At 36.2% G+C, this 12,021-nt stretch overlaps 2 protein-coding genes across 2 annotated transcripts in view; one reads left to right on the top strand and one right to left on the bottom strand.

The window, feature by feature from the left end:
* LOC115927364 overlaps nucleotides 1-1,319 on the bottom strand; it is a 28,958-nt gene extending 27,639 nt beyond the window's left edge. The window contains exon 1 of the mRNA XM_030993157.1: nucleotides 1,221-1,319. The gene's annotated coding sequence lies outside the window, so the exon portion shown is untranslated. The remainder of the gene's footprint in view (nucleotides 1-1,220) is intronic.
* A 323-nt stretch (nucleotides 1,320-1,642) lies between these two features.
* On the top strand, nucleotides 1,643-8,300 carry LOC100889065 (trichohyalin). The gene is made up of 4 exons (XM_003724465.3): nucleotides 1,643-2,514; nucleotides 4,875-4,983; nucleotides 6,258-6,325; nucleotides 7,511-8,300. Exons 1-4 carry the CDS (start codon nucleotides 1,740-1,742, stop codon nucleotides 7,786-7,788), a joined length of 1,230 nt encoding a protein of 409 aa, XP_003724513.3. The 5' UTR covers nucleotides 1,643-1,739; the 3' UTR covers nucleotides 7,789-8,300.
* Nucleotides 8,301-12,021: the final 3,721 nt, after the last annotated feature.

Raw genomic sequence — 12,021 nt, 5'->3', positions numbered from 1 at the left:
CGACTACCTCCAAAATAGAAAACAATATGTTGTTATTGATGGTGTTTATTCAGGTATAAATTACATAAGTCATAACTTAATTTAAAACTGAATATTTGTTGTATAATAATTTTATTAATAATGTACCTGCAATTCTTCTTCTTGATAACACTGTTATTGAAAGGGTTTCTACTAATACATTCTTAAGAATAATATCGGATGAGGGGTTATCATGAAAACCACATGTGGAATATATTTTTCATAAATATATATTGGTATACTTCACTAAGTTAAATACTTTTTTCAACACAAATGTTAAGGAATTTACACTCTGTCTTGTTCCTTGGTATTTGAGTTATGGAATTCTAGCCGTGGGGAACTGTGCAGGCTCGTTATTGGACAGAATCTTACATCTTCAGAAAAAAAGGCCATTCATATTATGAGTCATTCCGACTTTCGATTACTCTATTACTCAAACAAAATGTTAAAGATACGGGATGTGTTTTCTTATGGGTGGGGATATGTTGTGTTTTCGGCCAGTACTAACAAGTTACCGGAAGTTATTTTAACAAAATGCAAAATTACACAGTTACCCCGCCAGGCTAGCGGGCTGCTATCACCTTCAAAAATGAGAACAGTACTTACTTATACAATTTGGAATTCCCTTTCTAATGATTTGCAAGAGAGACCAACCATATATGGTTTAAGGAATACCTTTTAAGGTTTTTTCTCTAACAGTATGAACATCGAACTAATATATAGTTATCTCCTATTAATGATTATCTTTGTAAATTCATTGATGTCCGCCTTTTCACCTCGAACCAATGCCTACAATTCTAAACAAGTTACCTCTTACTCTATATGGTCCTGGGGTGTTCCGAATGTTGACAAATAATTTTTTTAAATTTGATTTGCTAACAGGTGCATAATACAGAAAGAATAACAAGATAAATAATCACCAGGTCTAACCACATGTCTACAGTATATCAAAATAGAGCCTAAATTTCTCTGAAATGTAATTCCGTTACCGTGGAATTGCCCTTATGATTACTATTATTCAGGTTAATTTAATTTCATATCACTTCAAGAAATTATAATTTTGTTTGTAAACATATTATGCTTTCATAATTGTGCATGGAATATGAATAAAATAAACCAATCAATCAGTCAATGAAACGGTCAAGAACGTTGGCGATTAAACTATGTGGACATTTGAAATGAAAAGGGTAAACGTTTCTTACCATATTGCTTCGACAGAGTTGGAAGCAATGTTTTATATCTGGCATCCGGTACATCTGTCAAAGAAAGTCTCCCTTCTGTAGTTGAATGCAATAAGAACCGCGTCAAACTTTTTAGGAGCCGTATACACGTTAAGATCAGTTGGAGCAAGAGAAATAAATTCCAATTTTGTTTTACACGTCCTAATAGTTGACATCAAGTGACGTTCAATCGATTCTTCCCAGCCAAGGGAGAGGACTCCAATGTGTGCTTCGTCAGCCATGTCCGTTGCCTTCGGGTATAACCTGCTAGACTGATGTCTCCGTCGAAATTTGATTCCGAAAACGAGGAAAAAAATAATCGTGCGGCGGCTATTTTGCACCCCGCTACAAATCTGTCCAATCGCATTCGAGATTGAAAAGTAAACACGATATCAAGCTATAAAAATATCCGCAAAGCGCAAGCATAATCAGACGAGTAGTTGCCTGCTGAAATATCCACACTAATTTCATAGTTTTAGAATTTAGCAGTGAAATTCAAACATGGGGAATGACCAGTCATCTGAAATTAATGATTTGAAGAGCAATGCAAGACAAATGAGGAGCGATGCAAGAGAGAGGGAAGAAGCTTTAGAAGTATGGACTCGAGAGCAAACTGAAGCTAGGGAAGAGAGGGAGAGAAAAGCAAGCGAAGAAAGGGAAAGAGAAGCTATGGAACAACAGCTGAAAGATGATCGCCACAAAAGAGAATTAGAAAAACTTGCGAATCAATTAAAGCAGATGGATATCGACCGAAAGAATAAGGAAGACATACAAGCTAGGGCAGAAGAAATAAAACTAAGAAAGGAAAAGGAAGAAGAAATAAGAATAATAGAAGAAAGAATGAGAAAGGAAAAAGAAGAGAAAATAAGGATCAGAGAAGAAAAGGAAAGACAAGAAAAATTAAGAGCTGAAATAGAAAAAAAAAGGATGCAAAATATCGCAGAACTGCGCGCCGAAATCGAGAAAATTAAACCTGGCGGATCATTTGAGTTTCCTGATGACGATATTAAATTTCCAAAACGCCTTAACATAGGTCTGTATGGGGCAACTGGGATAGGTAAAACGTCCTTGATGAACTCTTTGAAATTCGCAGTAAAAGGTGAGTTGAAAGAAACTCACCGAGAGCAAGCCGCGCCAGACGATTTTGAGGGTGGTCACACTACTCGACGAATGGCAGTGAGGGTCACACGATACCTGACGTTTGTGGACAATCGAGGTATAGGGGCGGAAGACATTGTGAAGGAAGGTGCTGCAGATGAACTCATAATTCAATTAGGTGAGTGGATACAATCACAATGTTGCATAAATGCCTCTCTATGTTCTTGTCCCACTTCCTGTCTTACTTTTTTCCTTATCATCCATTTTTCATATAAAATCAAGTAGTTTTTAATATTGGTTTTTCTTTTCTTTTCAGAACTACTAACCTCCAATATCTCTCTCTCTCTCTCTCTCTACATCAATATCCTATTTAACTCATCCTCTCCACCTTTATTTATCTTCCTCAGTCCCCCTTTTTCCCTCTCCACTGTGACGCTTTGAAACGACAGTATACAAATAATAATCAGGTGTGAGTTCGAGGGTATTCACTATGGTGCAATAAAATTCACCAGGCGTAGCCGAGTGTATTTTGTGCCATTGTGAATACCCGAATAGCGCTGCATCGCCATAACGTCACGAACGAAAACCTGTGTATTTTTTGTTTTATAAAATGGGTCGACAATCTTACTTAGCAAGGCCATAAAATGTCTCTAAGCAACCTTCATCCATATTTATAATCCCTAATGCACTACATGCAGATGGTACCGTGCATATAGTAACCAATAATGCACGATCACGTGATCCGTGTTGACGCTTCTCATTGGCTACATTCTTGAAACCATTTTACAATATGCATTATGCACACGTAAACAGATTGATACATATGTATGTTTATACATTTTTCTCGTATATTTTCTCATAATCACGTTATCGCATTTTGAGTACTTTCGTAGATACTAGTTATCTAATCTCCGAAGTGTACGGTTGACACTTATTTTGTGTACATGCCGGTAAATAACGAATATTCATGCTTTTGCGAGTACGCGACGTGTCTCTTTTCGAACTTATTATTACCCTACATGTTACCACTTGAATAAATACAATTGCTTGGTTTTTAGACTAGTCATGTCGTATATTGCATATATTTAATACCAATTACTCATAATGTAGGTTATCTTCTGCCCCTCTGGTGGGTGGGAAAAACACGGCAACTGAATTTCTGATAGAGTAGACTTATGCCTAGGTCACATTTGACGCGGCGGCCGTGGGGTCTAAAATATCTCAGGCCGATAGCAAGTATAGGGCCGCCGCAGCATTCCTACAGTCACATACGGTAGCAGACATATTGAGTTAGGGTAGCCCCACTGCGTATTTTGAATTTGTGCTGACAAGAAATCAGCGGTTGCCGTACAGCCCATGAAGTGATGACGCACGGTCGCCTTAGGGCGTCCCTTAAAAATACCAAGGCAGATGCGAGGTAGCCGCAATGCTATCGTACGCCCGGCGTATGGTTGCCGCGGAACCGCTCTATGGCATGGCTACGGTGTGTCTAATTGTATAATTGCTATGGCGAACTTACCAATGAAAAAGTTATAACTCCGCGTTATAGTCCCATGGCGACCCGTACGGCATGTAAAGCTAGGGATATACCCTAGGGTGACCCTGAGGCCACCGCAAATTCTCTGCAGCCGCCACAGGTATCTCTTGATCTCGGGGGCCTACGGCCGCCGTATCCTAACCGGAGAGCAAATGTGACCTATGCAAATAATAAATTTAACTTAATAAAGTAACATAAAACATATTTATTGATTCTTAAGGAATGAAGTGTGCGCGCATGCCGGTCGGTTTATGACACAAGATAGATAGCTTGCACCATATTATTTACACGTGCAATCTCGCGGACATTCGGTCTTGGGGACCTTCATTCTCGCGGAACCTTTTTCATATTCTGTCTACGGTCTCCACATCATGAGTGTTGGTGATAAATTAAAGGGGAAGTCCACCCTGATATGAACTCGGTTTTCATTAAAGGAGAACAATGAGAGAAACAAATGATTGGAAATTTAAGCAATATCCGTTTGAAAAACAGAAAGTTATGGATCGTTAAAGTTGTCATCCGTGAAACTTAAATTGGCATCACTGTGACGTTTCCCTCGAGTTCCTCTCCAATTAGCTTCATACTACATTGTTTTTAGTATAAATGTCATTTTCTTAGTTAATGATAACGGAATAGATTTGCTTCATTCAGATGTTGTATAAAACATGTTGCAATAATTATATCTAGGATGCATGTATGGTTGAACATTTTATTTAAGGGAACAAATATTTGTGGATTTGATTTAGTACAGGGCATATGGGAAAGAATCTCACAAAATTCGTCAAAGATTTGCCAATTGTTTTCTGATCGATCGCACCTTTGAAAATGCACAATTTTTGTTTTCAGTCGGTTTTTGCTTAAACTGTCACTCACCTGTTTCTCTTATAAATCTGCTTCCATGACAATCAACATCATATCGTGGTGGAATTCCCCTTAAAAAAAGTGGGGGATAAAATATAAATTGTTAAACATTTACATGATTATCTGGTTTCTTCAAACAGAGGGAAAGCGCTCGTTTGCTAGTGAAGTGGAGTGGGGTAAATCATCACGTCCAGATGACTTGGAGGTGGATGAAACAAAGAAGATATACTGCACTGTTCTTGTTTTTAGGTGAGTATCCCGAATCTTGATTGTGATTTTGGGGAAAATCTATTTCCTGTTAAGAAAATGAAATCAACTATTGTTAGCTGCTTCCTATCAGGTTTTTATCAACACAACTAAGTTGTTGAATCTCGAGGTGTGAATTGAACAGGCCTATAGTATTGCCAAATACCAGCCATTTAAGGGCATTGGGGAAAAGGTGTCAAAATAACTAGTTCTTAAATATGGTTGATTTCATTTGACTTGATGACAGCTTATATATGTATAGATACAACGACAAGTGTTGTAGTGTATTGCATGACTTATTGCGTTGTTGTTGTTTCAGATGTTAACGCCGCGTATCATTCACGTGTGAATATTAACCAAACAATAAAAGGAAGGAAAAGAAAGAAGAAGAACAAAAATCTATTTTGCATAGTTTTTGAAGAACCCCCCCTTCAGTTTTTGTTATGTGTGTATTTTGGAGACCCCCCCCCCTCCCCCCTTTGTGAAAAAAACAATTATGCTAATGACTGACCTAAACAAGTTGACCTTACCCCCTCCCCCAAACGGAACAAATGTCAAATTTTGAAATTTCGAGACCAAAAAAAAAAAAAAAAAATTGTCCTCTTACCCCCCCCCCCCGTTAATTCAGCGGCTGGCTGAGTCGTTGCGAAATTTTCGGCCCGATTAAAAAATGTTAACCCCCCCCCCCCCCCCCCCCCCCCCCCTTGAACAAATCCTGCGTACGCTACTGGCGGTGTTTATGCATTTTCTTGCAAGGCCAGTTCGGTATATTGAACAGACTTCTCGGCTTGCACATGCGCAGCCTAAACCCCTTGCAATACCAGTCAAGGCTTTGCGATGTATGTCGGTGAAAGTATCTCCTTACCTGAAAACACGTTTCTTTTTAATAGTTACCATTTGTAAAGGTAAATAATTATTACATGATGTAAGAAAAACATTATGAAATTAATTATAAGAGAGATTAGGGTCAGCATACACCGCATATATTAATGTTTACTAGATAGGACAAACATCATAGCTTGTCCTACCTAACAACACGGAATATATTCGATTTGCATTCTGAACATTGACATATAATAATTCGTCACAGGTGATTGAAATCATTTCTAACGAGCCATTACAAAAAGATGCTTGCATTAAATTTGATTACATTACGAAACTGGTTAATTTAAAAAGTAAAAAAGGTGTTAACCTTTATGCTTGAAAAAAAACATTTATGAAACTGCTTAATATTCTGCTGAATTTTTGACATTTTTTCAAACATTTGTTCTGCACAGTGCTAGGAGCGTTACAGCAGTCCATACAATTATCGGGAAATTCGTGGAACGTCTTCTGAAGTGGCAAGGTAATTTATTTGATTAATTGTGTTTTAAACTGTTACATGAACTTTCTTAAGTTTAATTCTACCAAAGGAAAGTGGTCATTGGAAACAAGAGGAAAACCACTTGTAATTACCCGAACCTTGTAAGAGTGAAACCCGAAGGAACATGTAGAATGCCAAATAAAAGTTAACGGAAGTTACTTTCACAACTTGATGACTGAGCCATGTCCGAACAATAGATTGTCAATCAAATGTTAAGATTGGTAGAATCTCTATCAACGTAACTAGGAGCAAACTTGTGTTTGGGATTTCTTAAGGATTTTTAAAGGAGTCCTGAAAGTGACAAAAGTGGAAGGGTTGTGAAATAGCAAATACAACATGCATGTCAAAACCAAACTCATATTGGCCCCTAATATATTTCGAAACACTCTGACAGTGAAATTTCTATATTTAAACTTCATTTATTCTCTTCTGAACATTTACATACAAAATATATAAAGGAGCTGCTTTGGGACTAAATCTTTCCCACGAACCAGTATTCAGTCAGATAAACAATGAGTCTAAATATTGTTTTTACTCTCTGTTTCATTAAAACTATGTGGGCTATAAGGTTCATACTTTAATGAAATTTAAACCCCCTTAATTATTATGAAATAAAGCAGAAATGAAAGAAGCATAGAGCTTGAATGAAATCGAATAAAACATACGAAGGTTTTGAATGGTTTATAGTTGTCATCACTCTTCTAATGGGAATTTCGAATGGGCTGAATCAGTAATGATACTGTAACGTGCGGCATAGGAGTTTCTTTATAATTAATTTTACAGGACCTAACATAACTTGTTATCCAGGACATAATGTTTTAGTCTTGCCTAAATGAGATTAGATGCTTTGCACAAGACAAATGGGAAGATAATCCCTAATAACGTGATAGTCTACTGACATATATAACATTAGCAGTACGAAAATACTGATACAAATATTTTTTAATGGATGGAACATTATTTTTTAATAAAAAAAAATACTTTCTGTGCTCCTATTACCTCAGAAAAATAGTTTTAAGCAGTGTTTCCTTACTGTATTGACGATGGATCGTTTTGAACCTTTTGGAATTTTCCGACTTCATTATCCACTACGCCATTAACATTTTTGTTGTTTTACGTTCATAAATCAACAATCAACATGATTTCGTCTTCATTTGTAATTTATAGGACGTTTCCCGCTTGCCGTAATCACTCACGTGGATGATGCTACTCCAGAACAACTCGACAATATGCGCCTTGCGCTCAGGATGGCTGGGATAGTTGATGTCTATGAAGTCGCCAATATCACGAACGAGAAGAAGGATTTGGAACCTGTGTACCAAGAGAATCTCCTCAAACTGTTGCACAAATGCGTCAAAGATGGTGATCGCATATTTGAGTTGCGCCATGAGATCGAATTAGAAGAAGAGAAAAGAGTAACGAGGAAGAACAAGTTAGCCAATTAGGCACAACTTCTAAACAAAAATGTCACGTACGCCTACAACCGCAAAGGCTAAGATATATTCACTGTGATAACAACACATATTTGGCTTAATATTACTGAATATTGTAAGATATACTGTTGACTTTTTAAGTCTTTTATTACAGCTTAATACATCTTATAATGAAGTCTTTTATTACAGCTTAACATATCTTTATTTCAGAAATGTATATTTCATACCAATACATGTTTTAATGAAAAGATGATTGGTATTACAACATCGGAAAATCGCGTTAAAAGGAGTCATACTGAAACTTTTCGTCTTACACTCATCAGAGTAAAATGCAAGAATAAACAGAAAACAGAAATCGAACAATATAAACGGAAACTAAAAGTTACAACGCGCAAAATATAACGAGCTCTTATTTGCTGTCTTAGGTAACGGTAAAATATGCTTCTGGCCAGCCGGTAATTACGGGATAATCGCTAAAATAATAAGAGCGTCCGAACAAATTCTTTCTGTCTGCATAGAAGAGGATCGGTCAACTGTATGTATGTGGCTTCTAGCATGCGCAGATGAGTAAAGAGTAAATGAGTAATTTACCGTTACCTTAGATAGCCAATCAGAGCTCGTTTCATCGCAATTTTCCGATAGTTTTAAATATTGTTTAACTATTGGTTTACAATGAAAGGCCATTACTACGGACTGAAATTGATACTGCATTGTTATTCGGTTCTATCCATAGTTGGACATGAAATGTACAGTATTTTTACACCACCGAGTGACCTTCTAACGTCCATACTTTGTACCCATATGTATCATAAACATAGTGCTGTTACATCGTGAGCACGGTTGTTCAAATAATTTGACACTGTTAATGGATGAATCAAGAACTTGTAGCTAATCGTTAAGACAGTAGAATAAGACACCATAATTTTACAAACATCCAGTAAAAGAAGAAAATGCGATTGGTTTGTTTTCTTTGAATCAGGATTGAAAAACAAAGAACATTATATCTGTACTAAAGATATTTAAGAAGCGTGATATTATTTTTCGGCAGGTAGTTGAAGATATTTTGTATCGGCAGACAGTTATCTTTTTCTAAATTTGCAAATTGAGAAATGATGTTGTATTGTTTGATTTAATTTGATTTTCTTTCTTTTCTTCTTATATATATATATTTGTTTTGGTCCCCCACAAATCGTAACGACTCAGCTAGCCGCTGAATAAGCGGGGGGGGGGGGGGGGGGGGGGGGGGGGGGGGGGGTAAGAGCACTTTTTTTTTCCTTTTTGCACCCGAATATTTGAAATTGCGCCGGCTGCAAATTTGCTCAGTGCGCACTAATTTTATTTTATTTTATTTTTTGACCGCAGGGAGGGGGGGGGGGGCACGTCCCTGTTTGTAAGTACATTTTTGGCGAATTTGGGTTGATTTTAACCCCTTTTTGGGGCCGGGAGGGGGGGGGGGGGGCACGTGTCCCCTGTGTCCCCCCCCCCCTGGATCCATCCCTGTAACTCTAGCAATTATTAAGGACTCGGAACATTTCCCGGTATTAACTGATAGATTAATAATGGGAGTTAAGTGATAAGCGATAAAGTGTATGGTGTATTTAAAAAGGAAAGCACTAAATATATCGTGACATGTTAGTTACTTCATGTTATACTTTTTGATATTTCGGTTATTTCATTAGGATCAGCGGGATTGATAAGCAGTGATGAATTTGAAGGTTCAGAAAGAAATGTAGTAAAATTTTCGTTCGGTGTATTAAGTTTATTTGCTAAATTGGTCCTATGTTTACAAAATAGGAATTAAAGGTATCGGCTACATCTTCAGATTTATAACTGTATCATATATTGTTAAAGTATAATTGGGCATTGTTTTAATTTTCTTTGCAATAAAATCCTCAATCCCCCCCCCCCCCAGGTAGATTTCATATTTGATTTCACTCTATACAAGTTTGTCGAAATAGTACTTTTTCGAGAATTTCGAGTAATGTTAGTCAATATATATCGGTATGTTTTATATTTGATTTTGTCGTGATTAGTAGATTTCGTTTAATAATCCTTATACAGTTTATTTCTTGTGTGTATCGATTGTAGAATTGTTTTGTTATCCATGAGAAATGCGACACCCCCTCCTCTTATTTCTCCGCGATCTAGTTTGATCACTGTATCATTTTGCAAGATAAAATTAGGCGAAGTGTTATTAAACCAAGTTTCAGTGACACCTTTGGTAGAAAAGGGAATACTATGTAGGGCATGCAACAATGTTTGCAGAGAATCAAACGTGTTGCTTAAACTTCTAGCATTTACGTGAAGTAAACTAAATTTATGTTTTGTTTTTTTGAAAAATAGAAGTTAATTCATCAGTTGAGTAATAGTTACTATCAGAGGATACCTTGTTTGTATGGAAAATGGATAATAGTTCAGTTTATATAAACTAGAGGAAGTAGTTTTCTGTACGGGAAATAATGGATTTGTTTAAAGGTTAAGTGCATATTTGAAGTAGTAGATTTTTATTGTTTGCATCGTTATGCTGTTACAATCATTTATAAATGGAAATGTTTTTCTATAGCTATTTTGTTTGGTTCTATTGTAATTTAAGTAGCGCCAAATATCGTGGTTTGCATGCTGTATATATGACTAAAATTTATCCAGTCTTGAAGTTTAAATGAATGATTCATTTACACAATGATATTGATTTTATTTGAGGGTGTGTGTTTTTATCTCCATATTATATGGGAATTGTACGGGGTAGGTGAGTGTGACATTGAGCAACCAAAAGGTATATGAACTAGTTTTACAAAGTTTGTCAACTTGTGGTTGTGCCTTGATTAGTTAATACGCTTTAATAAACAATGGGCAATCTGGTTAATTTCTGCATTCTGATAGTTTCTTAAAATTGGCATTGATTATATTTAAATGTAGACTCTGTCACCCTTCTTTAGGTCAGAGTCAAAGGATACTAACGATATATCATCACATATACAAATCAACACACAAACAAAGCACGAGAAGTTGAATAATTGTTTTATTTTAAATCAATAGTAATATACAGAAAATATGCTCTTTTTGCGAAGGAAAACGTAACACCAAAAAAGGTTATAAGTAGTGAGTGATAAATGCGTTATGTTAAGTACAGATGCTATGTACGTTCTTTATGCATAATTATATATAATTTCAGTTCGACATGTTCCATTAACACAGGTGACAGAATTTTGTATGAAGGAATAACTTTTTCTATAATAAGCTGAGCGTATTTTTAAGGCCATTATAAATATTTGCATAATACTTTTACTGAATGACCACTAAATCAATTTATTCATAGTAAATATGTGCGACTAATTACTTAACTCTTCACCTCATGAGCCAATTCCGCTTTTAATTAGAGCATAACAACCTAACAAAGATGACTGCACTTTATGTTAGCATTTTCATCCTTCACCTCCCCCTCCTTTTTAAAGTAATGCGATATATAAAATAAATGCAGGGGGCAGGCTCTTCGTTTTAATGTTTATCACCAGTAACTGCTTTATTTCTGCGAGAATTATCTCTCGATTGTTTGAATGTGGAATTAAAATAAAATGTATAATATTTGAAATTAAATATAAAATATATAATGTCTTTATTCACAAAGTAGTATCATTTTATGGAAATGATACTATTATAAATGTCGTTAAATGTAACTTAAAGGCCCACTGCACTACTTGTAGCTACTTGCGCCCTCTATACAACAAACAATGCCTAATCGGTGACCATTGCTCCCCCATGATCCTCTTTTTCTTATGTTAACTGAGAGCTGAGTTGATAAGAAAACCACCTGTCCAGTGACCTTGTAGGGCGGTCTAATCCGTCCTGTAAACTATGGCAGATAAGCTTTAAATGTAACTTATACAAACTGCAAAACATAAACTTATGTTCGGAATATCAATCATTGTGTAAAAGTCGATCATGTTTAGTGGAGAATGTGCATACATTGTGTGCAGGAAAGCCTGAATCAAATGACCGGGGTAATAATATACTTATCTGTAAAGCGCTTTGAGAGGGTCTTCGGTCCTGAAAAGCGCTATATAAGAACGAGCTATTATTATTATTATTACTTTCCTTCTGTGTATGGTTAATAACTGAAACAATTGAGAATAAATTCAATCATTCAAACAAAAAATCCTGGTTAACTATTCGCAACATTGGTTCGCTATTTTCTTGTCTGACTGCTAAGAAAGCATTTAAATGCTTGTAAGTAAACAATACGTGGAC

The sequence above is a fragment of the Strongylocentrotus purpuratus genome, unplaced genomic scaffold (genome assembly GCF_000002235.5).
Source record: "Strongylocentrotus purpuratus isolate Spur 01 unplaced genomic scaffold, Spur_5.0 spur5_scaffold_20, whole genome shotgun sequence".
NCBI lineage: Eukaryota > Metazoa > Echinodermata > Echinoidea > Camarodonta > Strongylocentrotidae > Strongylocentrotus > Strongylocentrotus purpuratus.
Note: the sequence above shows the minus strand (reverse complement) of the source record. Positions and strands in the feature narration are given on the sequence as shown.

Coding starts and splice junctions, on each gene's coding strand:
- LOC100889065 (XM_003724465.3), top strand. CDS start 1,740: ATGGGGAATGACCAGTCATCTGAAATTAATGATTTGAAGAGCAATGCA. Junction 2,515..4,874: donor TGAACTCATAATTCAATTAG/GTGAGTGGATAC, acceptor TTCTTCAAACAG/AGGGAAAGCGCTCGTTTGCT. Junction 4,984..6,257: donor TGCACTGTTCTTGTTTTTAG/GTGAGTATCCCG, acceptor TGTTCTGCACAG/TGCTAGGAGCGTTACAGCAG.